The sequence below is a fragment of the Mesoplodon mirus genome (assembly GCF_964341445.2).
Source record: "Mesoplodon mirus genome assembly, chromosome: 13".
In the NCBI taxonomy this organism is placed as follows: Eukaryota; Metazoa; Chordata; class Mammalia; order Artiodactyla; family Ziphiidae; genus Mesoplodon; species Mesoplodon mirus.
Genome location: NC_138989.1, coordinates 22,452,473 through 22,475,392, shown reverse-complemented (window position 1 = coordinate 22,475,392; position 22,920 = coordinate 22,452,473). Strand labels below are relative to the sequence as shown.

The following is a 22,920-nucleotide window of genomic DNA, read 5'->3' as shown; positions in this document are numbered from 1 at the left end:
CGGGTTCCTGACCCTGAGAGATAACCCGTCCCTGGGGCTCGGGAGAGTGACAGCACTGCCTGAGCTCAGACACCCAGAAGTCCCTTCTGGCTCCTTTAAGGAGAGAATCAGAGCAAGGAACCAGGGAGAGAGTGACTATGCAGAATTTAAAGCCAAACAAGGGAAGGGTGGGGAGGATGGGAGGGAATCCTCTCTCTCTCTCTCTCTCACTCCTGCCTCTATTTTTAAAGAAAAGTTGTTGGTTAAGACAAAAATACCAAAGAAGTCTTGAAGGAGACTAAGGATGAGAGTAGGAAAGGGACAAAGGATGTCCCAGGAGAGTTGAAATAAGTATACAGAAATCCGGAAGGATCTTCTTATCAACTTAGTCTCAGGAATAGTAGCAGGTGTCAAAGGTTGAATACATATATGTTGTGTTAGTTTCAGATCTTTTTTAGCCCCAGGTGAACTATTACTGCTTTCTTGAGATTCTAGCTCAGGGTCCAGGTGGCATCTAGCTCTAGCAGGGAGAAGTGGCAAGGGAAAAAGTAAAGCTAAATTCTATGCAAACTCCTACTCATCCTTCAAGGCCCTCACGAACATTGCCTCCTCTACGAGGCCTTCCCTGACGGCCCTACAGTTAGGTCCTCGCTCCTCGGTACCACTCCTAAGGGCTGGTTACAGTTATACCACATTAGAATTACTTATTATCTTTCTCCTCTTCTAGATTCTGCTCCCTGAGAGAAGATAAAGGTGGCACAGCTTTCGGGATGAATGAATGACCCCAAATCAAGGTTTTCTGGCTGTGGTTCTGATCATGATGCTGGAAATATCAGTTTATTGCACGTGGACACATAAATTTTTAAAAATCCTTGAATGCAAATGTTTGAGCACAGGCAAAGGGTGGAAATTTTCAGGAGAACCTCAAGTCAGTACAAACTGCTCTCCTTGCTCTTGTCCTGGTTCCTGGAGGGGTGGGGGACATTTGCTGATCAAGATTAGGGGAGTCCCTTTAGAAAACTGTTTTCAATTCCCCCCCTGCCAAATTTTTTAAGTGACACTTAGACAATCCATTTCCTGCAAGCCTGAACAAATTTGATTTTTTAAGACACTGATGAAACACTTCAATTGAGAAATGTTTATTCCCATTCAAAGCTGTACCCAGGGCCGCTATCTTCTCACCCCCTTTCTCTGTTCCAGAAGGTAAGAAAAAGTCAGACTCCCAGGCCCTTCGAGTTATAACCTTATAACCTTCCCAGGTTACCTGGTCACCTGGAAAGTGACTCTAGAGGACTCCTGTCCCCCAGTATGTATCTTTGGGATGTCGGAGAATCTGTGTTTGTTCCTTCCGTGGATGCACCTGTCCCTGGACAGTGCTGCCCTGGATGGGGGTCTGAGGCTGGTGGGTGAGCACTCTGGTCACCTGCACTTTGTTCCCGGGTGCCAAAGAGGCCATTTGTGGGCAGGGGGAGTTCAAACAGGGGGTTGTCTCTGCTGCTGTCATCCTCCTTCAGACACCAAGGCAGGGCCTCCCAAGTGAAGTGAAGAGGCTCAGGCTGGGATGGGCTGCCTTTGCTCTGGAGCCTGGAACTAAATGCAAGAAGCTCCTTCCTGTGTTGAAGGCACTCTGCTAGGTTGCTTTCATGCACACTCCTGTCTTTTCTAGTAAAACAAACAACAATGAAAAAAAAAAAACAACACTCTTTTTTTTTTAACATCTTTATTGGAGTATAATGGCTTTACAATGGTGTGTTAGTTTCTTCTGTATAACAAAGTGAATCAGCTATACATATACATATATCCCCATATCTCCTCCCTCTTGCATCTCCCTCCCACCCTCCCTGTCCCACCCCTCTAGGGGGTCACAAAGCACGGAGCTGATCTCCCTGTGCTATGCGGCTGCTTCCCACTAGCTAGCGATTTTACATTTGGTAATGTATATATGTCCATGCCACTCGCTCACTTCGTCCCAGCTTACACTTCCCCCTCCCCGTGTCCTCAAGTCCATTCTTTAAGTCTGCGTCTTTCTTCCTGTCCTGACCCTGGGCTCTTCAGAACCACTCAAAAAAAAAAAAAAAAAAAAAACTCTTGAAGAGGTTCATGGTTTATTCCAGGTCACCCAGCAGAGTCAAGCACTAACCTCCACCATCCTGTTCAAGTTTGGTGGTCGGTCCCCCACCTCTGGCACAGACCATGACAAGGGCTTTTGGGAGCACGTTGTGGGTGCTAAGGACTATAATAAACTCTGTAATTCCGGAACTCTAGGCTGGAAATTACAACTCATTTCCAAACAAAATGATTGTGTTTAGTAGGAAACAACATTTCCTTTTTTAAAATTGGAGATCCAACCTCTTCTTTCCCAGATCCTGCAGGCTGGCTCACTGTTCTGTGAAGAGCAGCTCGCACAAGCCCCCCACCCCCAGGGATGGCGTCATCCAGACCCTGCCCTGGAATCTCACCGCAGGTCAGGGGTCTGTGTACCCAGGAAATGTTTGCTGCCCTCTGCTGGGAATGGTGTCCTAGGTCACACTGACAGAGCCGGTCATCAGCAGCCCATGGCCAGGTCCAGTCCACCCAGGGATCAAGTGGGCATTTTGTTCTCTGGTTGGGGGAGGGAGCAGCTGGCGAAAACTCACATGGTGTCCATTGCTATGACACATCTCCTGCTTCATGGACCCTGTCCCTGCTTGTGACCAGTGATCAAATTTTATACTCAGACATATTTTAAAGATTTGGACCCACCATTGTCCTACTTAACCTTCTGGGGCCTGTCAAACTTCCTGGCTGCCAAATATCAAAAGACAGAAGAATGGATGAGATTAATGGGAAACTAGGAAGATTGTGGGAATGGTACTTGGCATTAAGGTGGATGGCCCTCGGTAACAATAATTCTTAACATGCATGGTGTGCTTTCTCTGTGTCATGAACGGTGTTTAATACATTATCTTGGTCAACTCTTGATTCTCATTTTTCTGACAGGGAAACTGGGGCTCAGAGGGGTTAAGTAACTTGTCCAAGGTTCCCTAACTAGTGCATGTTAGAGCCGAAAACCTGCCTGATGTCCATCCACCTGTGTCACAAGCCCAGGCTCCCAGCACCTAGGTTGTAAGGACTGTTCTTACAGTGTCTGGAAGTGGAAGATGGATGGTCTCTGTCCCAATATTCTCGGAGGCAATCATAATTCTACTCCTCCGCTCCCAAAGCTTTTCTCTTCTCGTATCTCCTTTATTCAACAAACCAGAGTTTCATCTATATTTTACCCAGCTGACTCTTGGAATCACATAAATCCTGGATGTGTTCATGAAAAAAAAAGTTTATGAGACAACAGAATATGTACAGCTTGCTGTCTTTCCCCACAGGAATATCAGATGTACAAAGTCAGCTATAAATATAAGAGAGGATTTTTTTTTTTTTTTTTTTTTTTAATGTTGAGAGTCCCTGGGCCATTCTCAGGAAATCTAGTCTCCTACAAGCCAGGTCATGAAAAACCTCACAGCATCACCTAAAGGCAAGGCCACCTCACCAGTGGGGGAGGGATTCAGTTGCTGTTATTTTGGAGTCAGAGCCTCAGGGTACGTATGTGTCTGGGAAGGCTGCACTTGAGTAAATCCAGCACTTCAAACAAATATCATTTACTGAAATTAGTCATGAAACATTTTGCAAAAATAGATGTTCCATACAGAAGCTAAGTAATCAAAACCAAGGCAGGATCCTGGAACAGAAAACAGACTTTAAGAGGGAAACTGTTGAAATCCAAATACAGTCTAGAGTTTAGTTAATAGCACTGTGTCAGTGTGGTTTCTGAGTTTTGACAAATGTACCAATGGTAGTGTAGGCTGATAACATTAGGGGAAACTAGAACCAGGTTGGGGGTTGGTAGCATATGGGAATTCTCTGTACTGGCCTTGCAACTTTTCTGTCAATCTAAAATTACACCAAAAAAAAAAAAGTTTATTAAAAAAGTTCAAAACTGGTAAACTGATGTTTATTCTCTTAGTACTAATGGGGCCTACAGCGCTTAAACTTCTTTCAAGTAAGATAAAACTTGCTTCTCTTGCCACCTTTGAACCTTGGTGTCAATAAAGGTACCGACAATGCAGAGTTTGTGCTTTCTTTAAGGAGACAAAACCAAATGTTGAGCCATTTACTGCTGTGGGTCAATGCCAAGTGCAAAAGAGAGCCTGCAGTATCTTTTCACTTTTCAAACGAACCTTTTTCTTTTGTTGTTGTGCCCTTTTAGGCTCTGTTTAATTTACCGAGCAAATGAACTACAGGGTTTTGTGGAAGCCAAAGGAGTACTGAATTTCTTAGAACCCTAATACACACAAATGAACTTCAAGAAGTGTTGCAACTCTTCTCTAGAAAGGGGTGGGCAGCCGCAGGATTGAAGGAAACATCCGCCAACACCACCAGGAGGATTTCCTGCCCACGCATTTGGCGTCTCAACGTTACTTAAACGGTTCAGAAATGTCCGCCTTTAAAAACACAGTCATGAAATTAAAAGCACTAGAATCACTAGTCCTAGCAAACCAAAAGACTTCATCCATCTCTCGAGGGTACTGAATCCCTGTGCATCCCGGTTTCTTAGTTGTGACAAATGTACCATGGTTGTGTAAAAGGACAACATCAGGGGAAATCGGAACTGGGTGAGGGGTGTACATAGCACTTTTTGCAAGATTAAGATGCAACTTTGATTCCATTAAGGAAACAAAAATAGTAATATATAGACCTTTGCTCTTTCCCCTATCGTTCAAGGGTTTTTCATTTCTCCTTGTGAGAATATGAAAAGTTGTCTTACAATTTTTTTTAATAAACTTATTTATTTATTTTTGGCTGTGTTGGGTCTTCATTTCTGTGTGAGGGCTTTCTCTAGTTGTGGCGAGTGGGGGCCACTCTTCATCGCGGTGTGCGGGCCTCTCACTGTCGCGGCCTCTCTTGTTACGGAGCGCAGGCGCCAGACGCGCAGGCTCAGTAGCTGTGGCTCATGGGCCCAGTTGCTCCGCGGCATGTGGGATCTTCCCAGACCAGGGCTCGAACCTGTGTCCCCTGCATTGGCAGGCAGATTCTCAACCACTGCGCCACCAGGAAAGCCCCTGTCTTACAATTTTTGCTTTCCATTTCCATTTAGCTTGTGTTTAGAACAATGAGCAACGTAGCGCTTTCCTGCTAGAATCTTGACTACAGCGTGGGAGCCTGTAAAATATGGCATCAAGCAAAGGCGTGGGACACAGGAATCTTTAAGAGTGAGTGTCAAAATCATGGCATCAAGGAGCCAGGATTCCTGAAATCTATTCCCATTCTTCTCCTGGACCATTTCAAAATCTATTTAGTAGATGAGCAGGGGGATTACGTAGATGAGCAGGGGGATTACAAAGATGAGCCAGATGCAGTCGCTGCCTTCAGGGAGCTCACAGTCTAATGTGGAGATCAAGACAGGTGGATTGTACTGCCAAGTATCACAGGTGTGTTGCTGGAAGTCTGTGCAGGGGCACAGTAGGGTGATGTTTGACACAGTTTAGAGCAGTGGATCTCAGCTGGGGGAGGTCTTGGCTCTCAGGGATATTTGGCAATGTCCAGAGACAGTTTTGGTTGTCATAACTGGGAAGAGTGGCGGGTGCTCCTGGCATCTTGTGAGTAGGACCTGAGGTGCTAGTAAAATTTACAATGCACAGGACAGCCCTCGCCCCAGAACAAAGAATTGTCCAGCCCGAAATGTCAGTAATGCTGAGGTTGAGAAACTATGGTGTAAACAGAGAGAGGAAAAGGGCATTCCAGGAAAACCGTAGGACTGAAGTATGGGACAGATAGATAGATAAGCTGGAAAGGTAATCTACAGCCTAATCTACAGCCTTAAGATGATTATTTTGTCCCTTTGAACCTCAATTTTTCTGGCCACAAAATAGTGATGCTAATGCTAAGTGACTCATCTCTTTTCCTGGTGTCAGAAGAAAGTGCCACTGATAAAAATTATGTCCTTGGGATCCACCTACTTCCTGATGCCATACTTAAGCATACTAGTTCCTCAGCCATGCTAGTAGCCTGTTCATGAGAAAAACAAAGATGGTATTTGGAAAATCTAACTTAGGGCAGTATGGTAAGTGCCTGTAAAAGTGAGGATTTTGTTGTATGGCGTGTAATAAAAACCCAGCCACCATGATATTTCTATTTGTCACATAACTTGGGATCTGGAAGCGGGCAGTCTAGAGCTAGGTCAGGGCTAGATGGTCACTCCATGATGCCATCAGGAACCCAGACTCCTTCTGTCCTTCCCCTCTGACATCCTTAGCTTGTGGCTTCCTTCCTCATGCTTGCAGGATGGCTGCTGAACTGTCTCAACCTTTCGAACTTTCATCAGCATTCTAGGCAAGAAGAAGCACTGCCTGGGGGAACGGGGCAACAGGAAAAAGGTGAAAGGCATCCCAGTAGAGTCTTCTCCATTTAACAAGCTTTCCTGGAATTCTCTCTGCCTAGAACTTCCACTTATACATTGGCCTGAACTTTATTCCACAGCTACTCATAATTTCAAGGGAATCCAGAAGCTGAGTGTTTTCAGCTAGGCACCCTGAACAAAAATTATTATTATTTTTTTAATAAGAAAGTAGAATAGACACCATGTAAGTAACTAGAAATATTGCCTTAGTGCCTTAAAATGAGCACATTCCAGGCTTTAGTAATAAGTCCAAGATAGACCAACCTTGTGTTGAATTCTGCTTTCAAGAAAATGGTATTATGTAGCAGTCTGCCAGAGTAATTTAAAAGATGTTCTGTCTTTTAAAGCATATTGCAGACAACCTAAGTTTAATAATCATTTAAAAATATATTTATTGAATGTCTAATGTGTACTCAGCACTATACTAAACACAAAGAAGTATAACCCATGCTTCTGTTTCTAATGAGCTTTTTGAAATCCAGTTGGAAAAAAACATAGCAACATAAATGAAAAGTTGGGTAATAATGAAAGAGTTAAATAACAATCTGTTATAGTAGTCTAAGAATGCCTTGCGTTGCTGGTGGAAATGTCAAATGATAAAACCACTTTGGGAAGCTGGCAGTTTCTAAAAACGTTGAACATACACCTACCTCATGATCCTGCAGTTTCCCCACTGGGTATTGAATATTTACTCAAGAGAAATGAAAATACAAAGATTTTTTTCACACAAAGATTTGTACACAAGTGCTCACAGCAGCTTTATTCATAAAAGCTAAAACTTGGAAACAATTCCATTTCTAAACCCTGAAACACAAAGATCAATCTCACTCTGCAAGAGTAAAATGACATCAAATGTTGTGAATGTTCCTGGTGGAGAGGAAAGTTCTCTGTGAGATCACATTTGTTAATTGTGCTGTTCACATCTTTCCTGTCTGCTCTATTGGTTGAGTCTGAGTGAGGTGTATTCGTCTCCCACTATGATTGTGGATCTGTCAGTTTCACCATTTATTTTCAGTTTTTGTTTTATACATTTCAAAATTATGCTACTGTTTATAAAATGCATGACTCATAACTTGTGTCTTTAATCAACATGAAACACCCTTCTTTGTGTTTTTTAAATGCTTTTGTCTTAAATTCTATTTTGTCTGATACAAATTTTGCTCCATATGCTTGTTTTCTGTATACATCTGCCTGGTGAGCCATTTTCCATTCTTATGCTGTTTTGTTTTATGTGTATTTCCTATAAACAGCATATAGCTGGAATTTGGGTTTTTCACTTAAACCAGAGCCACCTTCTTTTATGAAGGGAATATAATCCATTCATATTTATTTTTGATTATTTATATATTTGGACGTATTCCTACCATGTTATTTCATGTCTTCTCCTTACCATGTTTCTTGTGTTTTCCTCTTATATGTTTGGAATGATTGTTGTTCTCTGCCTCTCACTGGCTCACTGGCTCACTCTTGTCCTCTGTTTCTCTCTCCGAATGGTTTGGTTCTATTCTTCTGCTACAATGGTCTTAAAACTTTTTTGTTCACATGGTCCCTAAAATAATTTAGTAAAACTAGATACCACATTTTAAATACACCCCACATTTTAAACATCTAAAATTTCTCATGATAAGCTTAAATATTAGTTGCAATGGATATCATTTCTAATGCAACTGGGAGTATTATTTTAAAGTAAAACTTTTGTATCACTCTTTTAGCTGTGTTCAATGGAATCGAAATACCACAGTTATTTGCCATCTGTCATCACACATTTGGAAATATGAGTCAAGGATTTGGCCAAGAATAGCTGGCTGGGGTGAGGGGGTTTGCATATTCTGGGGCCAAGGATTCAACCAGCCATTGCCAACAGATTAATTACATACATTTGTATACATGAGAATTTAATGGGCATCTGTTTCCTTATTGTCAGAGAACAGAGTTAAAATCATGAAAAGAGGGAAGCCTAGAACAAACCCTTTGGTGTTGAACTGGAGTTGGAGTTATTGGTGTGCACTCATGAGTTTTTTTTGCGGTACGCGGGCCTCTCACTGTTGTGGCCTCGCCCGTTGCGGAGCACAGGCTCCGGATGCGCAGGCTCAGCGGCCATGGCTCACGGGCCCAGCCACTCCGCGGCATGTGGGATCTTGGCATGTGGGATCTTCCCGGACGGGGGCACGAACCCGTGTCCCCTACGTTGGCAGGCAGACTCTCAACCACTGCGCCACCAGGGAAGCCTTCATGAGTTTTTAATACATAAGATAGATCGATATAAAAATAGGTATAGACATACAAACATCTATATATTTCTATATCTTTTTATGTGGGTATGTATACACATATATATACAAATATTATTTCCTAGTTCTATCCACTGAGACAACCTAGAAGCAATGACACCCCAGTAGCAATGAGCACACGTAGCGCACACATCTTTGTCACTAAATATCATTCTCCATGAAAAGGAGCCAGAGCTCCTCGGAGAAATGGCCCACTCAAGGGCTGGGCCTGGGAAAGAGTAGATGAGTCTGGAATATCTTGCTCTACCAGAAAATAAGTAAGTGGTCAAAGAATGATTGGGACATGCCAGAAAGGACACTCGTCAGGAAGAGGCTCTCATACATGCTACAACGTGGATAACCTTGAAGCTGTTATATTACGTGAAATAAATCATACACAGAGGGACAAGTACTGTATGACTCCACTTACACTAGGTACCTAGAATAGGCAAATTCATAGAGACAGAAAGTAGAACAGAGGTAACTAGAGGCTGGGAGGATGGGGGAGTGGAGAGTTACTGTTTAATGGGTACAGAGTTTCTGCTTGGGATGATGAGAAGGTTCTGGAGATGGACAGTGGTGCTGGTTGTACAACAATGTGAATGTACCTAATGCCACTGAGTTGTATGCCTAAAAATGGTTACTGGTAAATTTTATGTTATGTATATTTTACCAAAATTAAAAATGGAGGTCGTTAAAAATGGAGACCAATGGTCTCCCACTGGTCAAGTCTGAGACAATTTGAGAATCAAAATAATGTAGTAATAGTTTTTTTAAACCCACTGAGTAAAATAGTACTCTGTGAGTTGATATCGATATGAATAACTAAATAAATAAGAAGGGAAAGTTCTACCTCACAGTAGAATTCCAAGGAATAAATGCAGAAGGAATGATAGAATTAGGAAATCACTATTTGGAAATCACTATGGTAAGAATTAATTTAGGCAAGAATCGTCAATGGATCCTAGAACTGTGAGTGAAGATCTAATGAGGAACGGGATAGGTAGCTATCTTAAAATATCCTTCTATAAAATAGATATTATTAATAAGTACAAAAGCTACTAATTAACTTTAGGAGACAGCATCTTAACCAATTGATAAAAGTTAATATCACTGGTTATGGGACAAATTGACATCTCCTGCCTCCTGATATGATGCACCGAGAAGAAAACAGCATCACTGTGTGGTATTCCTGCCCAAAACACATAAATCATGAGGTCACATCAGACAAACCCACACTGAGGGTCATTCTACAAAATAATTGACCCATACATTTCAAAAATGTCAACATCAGAAAAGACATGAGGCAGGCTTCCCTGGTGGCACAGTGGTTAAGACTCTGCCTGCCAATGCAGGGGACACGGGTTCAAGCCCTGGTCCGGGAAGATGCCACATGCTGTGGAGCAACTAAGCCCGTGAGCCACAACTACTGAGCCCACATGCCACAACTACTGAAGCCTGCGTGCCTAGAGCCCATGCTCTGCAACGAGAGAAGCCACCTCAATGAGAAGCCCACGCACTGCAATGATGAGTAGCCCCTGCTCACCACAACTAGAGCAAGCCCACGTGCAGCAACGAAGACCCAACGCAGCCAAAAAAGAAAAAAAAGTCTGGGTGAAGAGTCTGCCGAAACTCTTTGTACAATTCTTGCATCTCTTCTGTAAGTTTGAAATTATATCAAAATCAAAAGTTAAAAAAAAATCAACAAGCTCTTTATTAAGAACCAGAAAATTTACCTTATTTCTTTTCTTTTTTAAGTTATATTTCCATTCTACTTTCCTTACAGACTTTTATCTCAATGTAATATGGTTTTGTTTAAAAGTCTACTATTGATTACTTAATAGGCTACCTTGCATAAAAATATACACATTTAAATATTTTAAAGCTTTCTTCAAACCATAAAAAATTACTCTACATGGAGCTATCATAACAATTAAAATCAGTACAAATTTTACAAAGTTTATCAAAACAACAAATATTCCAAATTTTGATAAATGATTATTAAACATAGAGAGTAAAATAATATTGGAAATGTATCTTTGCACCATGTATCAGTTGGTTAATAATACTTATTGCTATAGTGAGGCAGGATTCAGCATTAATTTTATTCTTTTTTTTTAATTAAAAAAAGTGCCCCAAAACATTGTTCGTGTAACTAAATGGATGGGGAAGGAAGGCATTTTGTTATAACGATGTCCTTCAATTGTTTGAACATCTTTTAAGTTAGAAGCCAAGTCACATAATGACCTATTATTAAAAATTATTGTATTCCAGTCCCAGCTGACAACTCAATCTTGTCTTCCATCAATTTTGTTGAAAACAAGGAATTAGAACCAATGGAGTTGGAAAGGGATTGATACTCAGTGATGAGGGTCATTTCCTTTTTCAATCTCATCACCAATAGCTTGACTGGTCTATTTGTTCGAAGCCCCAGAGATTTGTCTACCTCAGGGCAGTGCACCTTGGGAAGATTAAGCGTGAGTGATGTGAGTGAAGAGTGCTAGAATGGAGACTGTGAAAAAGACAGGTGGGAAAAAGAATCAATAGCCACCTGTGGTCAGTGGCTACCATATTAGAGAGCAGTTCTTGAATTTTAGTTTCAGATTGCTACTGGGTTTGGTGTAGTTCTTTTACTTATTTAGACTTAATGTTCTACTGTTTCTTGCATTTCACAAAGACTAAGAACTTTGTATTTTATACATTTTATAGCTCTTATCACAAGTGCCTAGTAACTGTTTTAAAATATTACTGGCATCTGATGCAAGAATTATTAGAGAAGTGTTACAGAGAGGATATAAAACTGTTCAAAGGTTTGGACACGAGTGTTCACGATTCCACGGACAGCAATCTGCACTGGGTCCAATTACTGTTTTTGAGTATGATTTAACATGTTTATCAAAAAGATGAAAGCCTTGAAAACAAAGCTGGGGGAGTCAATTTCAACATTCCATTTCTACCCAATTAACCAAGACTAAAATGCAATCCACTGGCTTTTTCTCCTCTGCCCCAGCATCTTGTACCTTCTCCTTATGGTTACTCATTTACACCATGATGGACTAATAGAGGCCTCATGCATTTTCTTTTTATGTCTAAATGATTTAAATTTCTTCTAGTTTCCCTGAGATTTCTTACACAGTGCCAGACGTTCTTTTGGCATTCTCAAATATTAACTTAAAGACTGCATGACAATTACATGACTTTTCTCAGAACCTCTTACAGCTTTCCAAGGTCCTTTAACAGGAACGAATAGGTCTCAACTACAAGGTATTCTGAAGAATTCTCCCCAAAGGTCCCAGGGCCAGGAGTCAGTCTCCCACCCCTGCAGGCACTTTAGGACTCAGCTAGCTCAAGGCTGATGGGAGTTAAAAAGGAGGTAGGCTGTTTTGTCCTGGTCTCTGATTAGCCCCCATCTCTTTCCCAGTCCACAGAAGCAGCCTGTGTTCAGGATGGCCTGAGCTAGGCCAGTTCAGTTTAAATAAAGTCATTGATTTAACTCTTGCCAATTTGGAGAAGAAAATATTAGGAGGCTCACAGTCCAGTCCTGGGAATGACGGAAACTATGCCCTTGAAAGGGCCTATATATCGAAAACCTGAATTGCTTTCATTCATTCCTTCTTCCCAAACTGTTTTCTTCCCACCAAAATATAATTGAAGAGCTTACCTGACTTAGTAACACCGAAGAATTACTGGCAGGGTTCTATCTTTTCACTTTTTGTATATCTTCCAACCACCAGCTACGAGATTTACTCATCTCTGCATCCTTAGGACCTAGAACAGTGCTGAGCATAGAGGAAGCAGTAACTACTTATTAAAGAACGTATTGCTTTGTAATTCTAGGGAACTTAACATTTTGTAATTTGCTTCAAAAAAGTGAAAATGCCCGTGTGGGGTGTTTCCTCGGGTTTCTCCATTTTAATATTCCCGTGTCTAAAATGGTCCCTAGCTACCGTTCGGAGGCCCCTCTTTCACAAGTCCCCCCCCACCCCGCCCCTTTGCGCCGCAACAGGCAGGCAAGAGCCCTGAACCTCCCCTCATGTCTTGTACGTGGCATTTTTTTCATAATAATAATAATGTACGCTCATATAGCAGAAAGTTTAGAGATGCAAAGAAAAATGAAATTACACGTATTCCCGCCACTCTGAGAGAACACCACGTAAGGTTTATTAAGCCTTCACTATGAGTTAAACCTAGTTTTAAAACGCGCGATCTCATTCCCTAAAGACTTATTTCGCGGAATTTCTTTGCAGGCTTTTTTCTAACCCAAGCCCCGATTCGCGCTGGTCTTTCGATTTTCTGCTCAGCTCCGGGCCCTAAGTGGCGCACAAGATACAATTCTGTCAGGGGCGGGTAAAAATCTGTTCGTCTCAGTAAAAATTGGTCTGGAAATCTCTCGGTTTGGAAGTAAACTCTGCGTCAGCCTAGGGGGTAAATTCCATTTATTGAGGAAACTCCGCCTGGCTCCGGACCCTTCCTCACGAGCACAGGACTTCCCTAGACCCGGCCCTCCGGTGCCCCACACCCTCCCAGCGCCGAGTTACGCCTACCGGTCACCCCGGCGAAAAACGCCCGGCACCGCGGCCGCCACGCTGGACGCCCTGGCCCCACCCCCTCCGGGTCGGCAGGACCAATGGGTGCCAAGATAGGCCTGCGTCACTCGGCGCTAGCCAATCGCGGAGGGCCACGATCGTTGAAAGGCTGGGCGCGGCGGGACCGGCCCGCTCGGCGGCGGGGGCGCGCACTCGCGTAGATACGCTCCGGCTATGGTGGTGGTGGCAGCCGCGCAGAGCCCGGCCGCCGGGGCACCCAAAGTTCTGCTTCTGTCCGGCCAGCCCGGCACCGCCGCCGCCGCCGCCGCCGCCGGAGCCCCGGTCGGCCGGGCTCTGCCGATCATGGTGCCGGGCCAGCGAGGGGCCAGCCCGGAGGCGGCGAGCGGGGGGCCGCCCCAGGCGCGCAAACGACAGCGCCTCACGCACCTGAGCCCCGAGGAGAAGGCGCTGCGGAGGTGGGCGAGGGTCGAGGCGCGGAGCCTGAGGGCGAGGGCCTGGGGTCTGGGACCGAATCCGAAGGCGAGACAGGGACCTGGGGCCGCGCTGCCCGTCCGCAGCGCTCAGGCGTTGGTGGCCGGGCCAGTCCGGTGCCAGCGTGGCGCGGGGCGGGGCAGGAAGTCTGGACTAGCAGATCCACCGCGCTGGGTGGAGTCCAGCGCGCAGGCCTTTTTTATTTACTTCTTTTCTATCTCATTAGAGATAACCAGAGCTGGGTATAAGGGTACGTGGGTTCCAGGCCCTCTAGCTGTGACCACAAACCCGTAGTCAGCTTTTCTGAACTTGGGCTGTGACATGAAGCCAGTTGGTTAACCTACTTTTTTTGGAGGCGCACGGAACTGAAATGTCAGCAGTTGAAGGGGGCTGGGAGCGCTGTAAGGCTCACTACTCAAACTCAGCCTCTGCATCCTTAAAATGGTATCTACTTCATCAGGCTGCTGGGGAGATTGAGAAATGCCTAGTACTTAGTCCTCCGTAAATATTAGTTCTCTTATGATCATTGTGCTTTTTGTGATTTATGAAGTGCCTCCTGGAGTAGACACGGGCCTAGGCTTTGAGCACCAGGGCGAAAGTCGCATCAGCCTCTCCCTCTTTTGAGTTGGGTTTAGGGAGGGAGGGTTTATGTCCTAGCGCGATTGCAGCCTTTACTAGATTTAATCAGTCCAGGTTGGATCCTGTTTGAGGGGATTGGAGTCAGGAAGCAACGGGGGAGTAAAAAGGGGAGGAGGAAATAGCTTATGATGCAAGGTGAATAATATTTGTGTCCAGCCTCTGTGCTGTGACCAGGGATGAGATGGAGGTGGATGACTCAGTATGGGGGAGAATAAAGTAGGTCTTCAAGCTAGATCCACAGAAGGCTGACTTTTTTTTTTTTTTGGTTTGGTTTTCTTGAGGGGAGGAGCCTGAAGTGTATTTTACCATTAGTCTACCTTATACTGTAAATTAAAATGAAAGCACCAGGTGGCCAAGTTTTCAAATAAAGATATAAATAAGGTTTGAGATGACTCAGTGTGGTATATCTCTTTCTGTTCTCAGGAAACTGAAAAACAGAGTAGCAGCTCAGACTGCCAGAGACCGAAAGAAAGCTCGAATGAGTGAGCTGGAGCAACAAGTGGTAGATTTGGAAGAAGAGGTAAAAATACTTAAGGCCAAACTCGTATCTTTGATCCATTGTATATCTTTCCTTGGTTAATGGTTGCTTCATCTCCTTTAGAATACAATTGGACATATAATTAAAAGTTAAACTTTTAGTTAATCTAAGTTAGGGTAGATAGGTAGTTGGTTAAATGGTGAAGCTTGATGAGAGCAGAAGTGATTGACCCTCTTGGCATTTGGTGCTAGCTCTATCTCAAAGCTGGTGAGTTACAACATTACAACAATGTTTTATCAGTTAGTACTAAAAAATTAGTAAAAGCAGATAGGAAATCATTGCTTAAACTTGAGACCTTTTCTGGCTTATCCAAAAGTCCGCTAACGGTTCCCTTCCCCTTTTAGGGTCTACTTGTTACCTAAACTTAAATTGTTGCCAGTTACACATCTTGAATACATAAGGATTATTCGTGTTCTTTTTTTTTTAACATGTTGATTTTACAGTCCACCACTACCACTTTTATTATTACCCGCCAGTTCAAGATAGGATTTTTTGGGCTTCCCTGGTGGCGCAGTGGTTAAGAATCCGCCTATCAATGCAGAGGACATGGGTTCAAGCCCTTGTCCGGGAAGAGCCCACATGCCGCGGAGCAACTAAGCCCGTGTGCCACAACTACTAAGCCTGCGCTCTAGAGCTTGCGAGCCACAACTACTGAAGCCCGCGCGCCTAGAGCCCATGCCCTGCAACAAGAGAAGCCACCGCAATGAGAAGCCCGTGCACCACAACGAAGAGTAGCCTTTGCTCGCCGCACCTAGAGAAAGCCCGCACGCTGCCACAAAGACCCAACACAGCTAAAAAAAAAAAAAAAGATAGGATTTTTTTAAACATCATATCTAAATTAAAGCCACAAGTCACTCTTTGTTGAAGTCTCTATTAGTAGTTGGGGGCATTGTGTTATATGTGACCCCGTGAGATGGCACTTCCTAAATAGCTTTTTTTTTGTAATTATAACCTTGCCTTCTAATACCCACTGTGAACACATTCATAAGCATAGAGTTTTCCAAAAGACCCAGGAGAAGGAAAGGAAACCTATTGTAGTGAAACGCTGTCAGGTGGATTCTTAAGTGAAAGAATTAGATGTCTTAATAGCCTCTTCTGAACTTTCTTCCAGAACCAAAAACTTTTGCTAGAAAATCAGCTTTTACGAGAGAAAACTCATGGCCTTGTAGTTGAGAACCAGGAATTGAGACAGCGCTTGGGGATGGATGCCCTAGTGACTGAAGAGGAGGCAGAGACCAAAGTAAGTCATGTCCTTTATTTGGTGCCGTATGTGAGAACTGGTTTTAAGTGACATGACCTCTTTCTTTAATGATACTTATTCATTTTTCAAGAGTGTAGTGAATAGTACTAGGTCCTAATAATTAAAATAAGTTACATGACTCTCCAAGAGCAAGTACTAACAAATGCCAGTAGTCGACAAGATATATATCTACCATGCCAACATTAAGGAGAACCAGGATAAGAGAGCCAGTCAAACCTGACTTTGAATGCTACTAAAATTATAGTGGTTCTTTGATGAATATGATTGAGAAGAGAAGGGATTCATTGTGATAGTGACACCTTTCTGATAGAAGAGTGATGTATGGGTTTTAATTTACGAATCATGGCAAATTCAGTGATAATATTTAAGTGGGCTAAGGTTGACAGCAGGGCAGTTCTACTCAGAAGATAATGTTCAGGACAAACTTTTTAAAAGATTACTATTCAAAAAGATTCTGGGCCTAAATTCACTATAGAACTTTATTACTAGGAACGTTATTCTTATTGAGAATATAAGTAAGATACTATTTAAGAATGTCGGTCCTGCCTGAATCTTTGCTTGGGGAAGAAAAATGTTTCATTATACAGAAAATCACAGTGAAGTTAGTCTTACCCTCCTTTTCTTATCTCTTCTTGAGGACGGCTCAAGAAAATGGAAATAACAAAGGTTTAAGGGAAAGATTTCAGCTCTAAAGAATAGTTTTCTAGCTTTCTTGAAAGTCAGGAATCACAGCTTCCTGGCGAGTATTTCCCTGGGGACTCTTAGCTGTTGGAGCTGTTCATTCACTTTGGTCTTTCCTCCCAGGGGAATGGAGCGAGGCCGGTGGCCGGGTCTGCTGAGTCCGCAGCACTCAGACTACGTGCACCTCTGCAGCAGGTGCAGGCCCAGTTGTCACCCCTCCAGAACATCTCCCCATGGATTCTGACGGTGTTGACTCTTCAGACTCTGAGGTAGGGCTTATTCAGGTTTACTAAAGAGGTGTATAACTATTTAATTCCATTTGTTTGATGCCTGACATCCCTAACCAGACAGATGAGGGCAGAGAAGATAGTTTCGGTTGAGTTGGAGGTGAACATTAACTACCTTCCTATTTCCAGGTGGTTTAGGACATGGAGTGGAGTATAGATAAATGGGTCTGGTGGGTCCTGGAGGTCATCCTATAGCTTAATGATTAATTTACATTATGGAACCTAGCACTAAGGTAGATTCTCAGTGCATTCTAATAGTTGAACTCCATTTAATTTTTCCTTTCACAGTCTGATATCCTGTTGGGCATTTTGTTCAACTTGGACCCAGTTATGTTCTTCAGATGTCCTTCTCCAGAGTCTGCCAGCCTGGAGCAGCTCCCAGAAGTCGACCCAGAAGGACCCAGTTCCTTACCCGCACCCCCCTCTCCATCCCTGGGGACGTCATCAGCGAAGCTGGAAGCCATTAATGAACTGATTCGTTTTGACCACGTATATACAAAGCCCCTAGTCTTAGAGATACCCTCTGAGACAGAGAGCCAAGCTAATGTGGTAGTGAAAATTGAGGAAGCACCTTCCAGTCCCTCAGAGAAAGATCACCCTGAATTCACTGTCTCAGTGAAGGAAGAACTTGTAGATGATGACTTCATTCCAGAGCTGGGTATCTCAGATCTGCTTTCAACCAGCCACTGCCTGAAGCCATCTTCCTGCCTACTGGATGCTTATAGTGACGACTGTAGCTATGAAGGTTCCCCTTCTCCCTTGAGTGACATGTCCTCTCTGCTTGGTGTAGACCATTCTTGGGAGGACACTTTTGCCAGTGAACTCTTTCCCCAGCTGATTAGTGTCTAAGGAGTGATCCAATACTGATGCCCTTTTCTTGACTATTACACTGCTGGAGGATATAGCACAGAAGCCTGTGCTTCATTCAAAAAGCCAAAGTAGAGGGTGTATGGTCCTAGAGAATTCCTCTAAAGTACTTGTTCAAACCTCATAGGTCACCCCAAGTACTGTCTTTTGACATTCAGCAGTCCAGGGTACACAGATACATTACTATAATCCAGAATTAGAGATTCTGAGGTTGTACCTTTATCTAAGGGCAGTGGTTTGCCCTAAAGTATTTATGTAAGCATCACTAGAAAAGTGTCTTAGACATGGAATTAACGAATGGCCCTTTATCATTTCTCTTTACCCATCTTGGCATCCCAGGCTTGCCTCTGATCTTAGGTCCTTTAGTTTGCTTCTGCAAGCAGAGAGGACACCTACCTGAGGGGGCTCCTTTTCCCTCCTCATGTACAGTTCAAGTAAAGATCAAGAATCTTTTGTAAAATAGAAATTTACTATGTAAATGCTTGATGGAATCTTTCCCTGCTAGTGTAACTTTTGGAAGGTGCTTTCTCCGTTTATTTAAAACTACCTGTGCAGTTAAAAAGTACAATGCAGTGTCTTTGTTCTTTGATTCCTTCTTGAGCCTCAAGTCTTATTGTTGTTATTCTCTCTCAGTTTTCACTGTATGCCATGGTAGTGATTTATCCCACTTCAGTGAGCATGCCACTTCTTAAAGTGACTGAAGGCTTTCCCCCCTTAATTACCTCCTGCTTCAATTCCTGGCCGCCTGAAGTAAACACTCTGAGCAGTTACTATATTTGAGACAGTTTCTTCAGCCTAAATGACCAATATTACAGCTAGTAAATGGCAGAGCTAGAACACTTAACAACTTTTGCTATTAACATGTTAGAGAAGGACATGCCATTAAGTATCAGTACTTTTGCTATTATTATAGAGATTAAGAGCATTTTCTAGACTCAAACTCCCTGGGTTCAACTCTGCCACCAGTTCATCTGGGTAATCCTGGGCATAAATTACCACTTATTTCCTCATCTGTAAAGGGGTATAATAGTATTTCTAAAGGCTGCTAGAGGATTCAAAGAGACGATGCATTATAAGCACTTAGTATATGCCAGGCACCGTCTCAAGCACTCAAAAGTTAACTGTTATCTCCTAATCCACTTTGGAAGGGTTTTAATCTCTTACAGAATTATATACACTCTAGGACATGTTTCACAAAAGAATGAACCTGTTACAACCCCCAAACTACAGACTTGATAACCTCATCATCCAAGGTGCATTGGGAATCCACTTACAAGATACTAAAGGAGTCCCCTAATTTATAGAAATTATTTTACCCATGCCAGCATTCTATGCCAGTATTTACTGACTACCTCTGGGGTGGTCAGAGTGAGTGAGCAGACCAAACGAGGTGGGATTCGAAGAATCCCCAGCCGCAAGGCAAAGCAAGCTATGGTTCCAGCCAAGTACAAGGGAATGCCTTTGGTGTGATTGGGGGCGTGTCCACAAGCATACTAGTAAGAGAGCCTAAGGTCCCTGGTTGCTGAAACCAGAGCCCAATCCTAGTACTTGGCAATGCAAACTTGCTTAATCTCTGAGTTTGTTTTGTAAGTGTAAGAACAATCCTCCAGCTGCCCCACAATTAAAAACCTGATCACCAGATTTTCTAGAACTGAAAACTTAAGTGCTGAGAATCTATTTAGGGATTGTGTAGGCAGATGTAATCACAGATACATTTTCGCTTTCAACATAGAACAAGCATCTGAAGACTGGGGCTCAACTAATTTACATTCAATGACATCACGTGAAAGAGACAGCTGTACAACAGGAATAACACACAGGACACAACCTGTGTAGATTGAGTTTTCATTTCCTGCACAGATGGGTGAAAATTACTAAACACTCAGGATATCCTGTCTTCATACTGAAACACTAAATGGAATGGTTAGAAATAAAATCATCTTTCTCTGCAAAACCAAAGCAAGATTTCTATTAAATGCAGAAGGTTGTCCATAACTCAAAGAAGCAGGTGACAGGTACCTGTACACCACCTCCCTGGGCCTTGTAACACCCGTGTGTGCTTCTCTGCTTTTCTACTAGGTGTGCTACTGGAGCGGGCACAGTAGGGATGGAACTGTAGGCAGAGGTATTTCATTTATCAAATTCTAATCTTCTAAGATTGAACCTTTACCCTCTGACTTCTAAAGGTAATTAGAGACAGGAAGACTGGCTTGTTTACCCACTAACCAGTTGCTGAAAGACAACATTCTTGTCTTGCTGGAGCTACAGTCCAACATCACATAACTGCATGTAGCTCATCTCTCAAATGCCACTAGTAGAATATTTGAACCAAACTGATACATACAAAACTATATTCCCTCAAGGAGTTTAAAGTTACACTGCCTGAACCATACTTTATTGTAGATTATTTCAATGAAACCTAAACATGTTAGGTATGTTAGGTATTGCTGTAAAAAGACCACTGGTCAAGTAGGAACCCTGGACCTGGTGAACTGGATTATTATACTAATTATACTAGATTGTCACTATCTACTTAGGCTTAGTTTCCAGATCTATAAAAATAGATAACTTTTAGCTGTGATTTCCAAATTTTGGTAAAGAAAACAATTTCCTGAGTTTTCTGTAGCCGCAACTCAAACTCTGCCTGCCCACAAATTAGGGATCCACATTTATCAACTAACGGTTGTAAATATGCACCCAATATTGCCACCCAGTGACCCATCAACTCAAGAAAGGAATGACCATGTAATTGAACATCAAGAAGAATTTTCCTACTCCCTGTTTTTAAAGGTCCCAAACTTGATTTCATTTACTTAAGTGCAGGAACACAATATCTCAAATAGTCCAAAACACTTAAGAAGTTTTATTGAAAACAAAATAAAAAAACACCAGATTCTCATTTTAAAGTAAAACTAACAGCATCTTCCACAACTTTCCAAGTACTCCACCGTCCTTATCACTATTAAAAAACAAAACCAAGATCCAGATCCAAAACAATTAATGAACCCACTGGTGAACATTTTTCTCATGGTTCTAGCTTCCACTCATTTTTTAAATATTACATTTGCACCTTTTCAAGAATGAGTAGCAATTTTTATTTGATTAATATCTGTGAGAACCGCACTTTCTTCATATGAAATAAAAAAAAACCACACACACCCTAATCAAACTCAGAGAAAATACACATTTGTTCATTAAAGCTCACCTGCTTTAGATAATTTTTTCTCTTCACACATTAGCATAGTAAGCCAATGTTTGATCCATGCTGCAAAAGCTGTACAAAATGAAAAGACCTGTTAATTCCCTAGGGAAACCTTATGGCAAAAGCAAAAGCCTTACTCTACAAAAGAAAAACAAAGCAGAGGCATGGGGACTGTGGAGACGGCTCAGATGAGTAAGCACCACATGGATGAAGAAGACAATTTCTGTACAAACATATGCAGGATAAAGTTTAAAAAGGAGCATTGAACGTCCACGTTTCCTGCAGAAATAATGATTACGTCAGGTAAAATGACTCCTGAAACAAGTTCTGCTTGGATCTTAATTAACAGAATCTTATTAGTTCTCTCCTACATATACCCGTGGTATCTGAGCCTTGTTTCAGAGCTCTTCTTTCCTCCTGTTCACTGTACAGACCTGGATCCCAGGCCTGCCCAACAATCCCTATAGAAGACAGTGTTAGTGTGCTTGGGTCCTTCTTTGGAAAGCTGTCACCTCTCCTTCACGTGAACACTGGGACTAACTCCAAATTCCAGGCAGTCACTTCATGTTTTTGAGCTGTAGCAGAACAAATGCATGGAGGTTTCTTTAAGGCTACAAACTTTACAAGTTGGTCCCATTAACAATTACCTAGAGGCAGGAGTTTTTTAAACGGCATGAATCAAACACTTGCACATTTCAACAGAATACAGTTTACATTCATCTCTAAATCTGAGATTAAGAAACTATTAGCTGGTTTCCAACTGTTTCAATACTGGTTTGAAGTTTGAATAATTTTACTGTGTAGACATTAAATATTTTGTTTAAATATTAAACATTAAATCTTTTCCTGACTATCCAGACAGAAATAGAGAAAGCAGGAACAACAGGCAGGAGAAGAAACAGTCTAGTTAACAGACTTGTGACTTCTACGCCATCTGTAAAAAGGGGAGGGACTTCGGCATGGGTTTCAAAATTGCCTGGGAGCTGCCTCCTAAAGTCACCTCTACTTGGCATAAACCATGTTTTCTACACAAGGTATCTGATTCCAACAAAGGCCAAAGAAACCCAGAAAACAAAACAGAAAGAACTGGGGTGGTCTCCCATTGTCTGATAAAAGAGCTAGTATTACACTCAATAAGTTATAGTGGATATTCTGTAGCACTAAAGAAATTGTCATTTTACTTCGTACTACTGAGTCCTTGCCACGCAGAAAAGCTCTTCCTGAGAAATAAAAAACTTCAATCCTGGTTACCCTCAGAGGACGCCTTGAGCCTGGGTAAGGTCCTCAAGATGAAGATTTCCTGCTAGCAGGAAGCTATTCTCTACTAACTTTTTTTTTTTTTTTTTTTTTTTTTGCGGTACGCGGGCCTCTCACTGTTGTGACCTCTCCCGTTGCGGAGCACAGGCTCCGGACGTGCAGGCTCAGCGGCCATGGCTCATGGGCCCAGCTGCTCCACGGCATGTGGGATCTTCCCGGACCGGGGCACGAAGCCGTGTCCCCTGCATTGGCAGGCGGACTCTCAACCACTGCGCCACCAGGGAAGCCCTCTACTAACTTTTAGGCTTACTGCACCATAGTTGAAACAATAGGCAAATTAGCTATTTCAGTAAATCTCAATGTCATTTGCCCATATGTGCTCAGCTAATTATTCAGTCACTGTTTTCTAAATTAACATTAAAAAACTCAACTTGCTTATACAGGCACAACTTTTTTTTTAACTACAGAAGTTATATGCTGGGCTTAGTTGA

General features: G+C 42.6%; 1 protein-coding gene and 1 long non-coding RNA gene across 2 annotated transcripts; one reads left to right on the top strand and one right to left on the bottom strand.

Annotated features, from left to right (window-relative positions):
• Positions 1 to 1,713: 1,713 nt before the first annotated feature.
• LOC309814471 lies at positions 1,714 to 13,369 on the bottom strand. Its single transcript, XR_014295688.1, has 3 exons — positions 13,224 to 13,369; positions 12,341 to 12,458; positions 1,714 to 5,172 (listed from the first exon to the last, which is right to left on the bottom strand). It is a non-coding gene; the product is annotated as an uncharacterized lncRNA (long non-coding RNA).
• A 39-nt stretch (positions 13,370 to 13,408) lies between these two features.
• Positions 13,409 to 18,538, top strand: XBP1 (X-box binding protein 1). The gene is given in 6 exon segments (XM_082640384.1): positions 13,409 to 13,681; positions 14,760 to 14,856; positions 15,986 to 16,114; positions 16,940 to 16,999; positions 17,002 to 17,085; positions 17,392 to 18,538. Coding segments are annotated over 6 exon segments (1,173 nt in total). The 5' UTR covers positions 13,409 to 13,439; the 3' UTR covers positions 17,953 to 18,538.
• Positions 18,539 to 22,920: the final 4,382 nt, after the last annotated feature.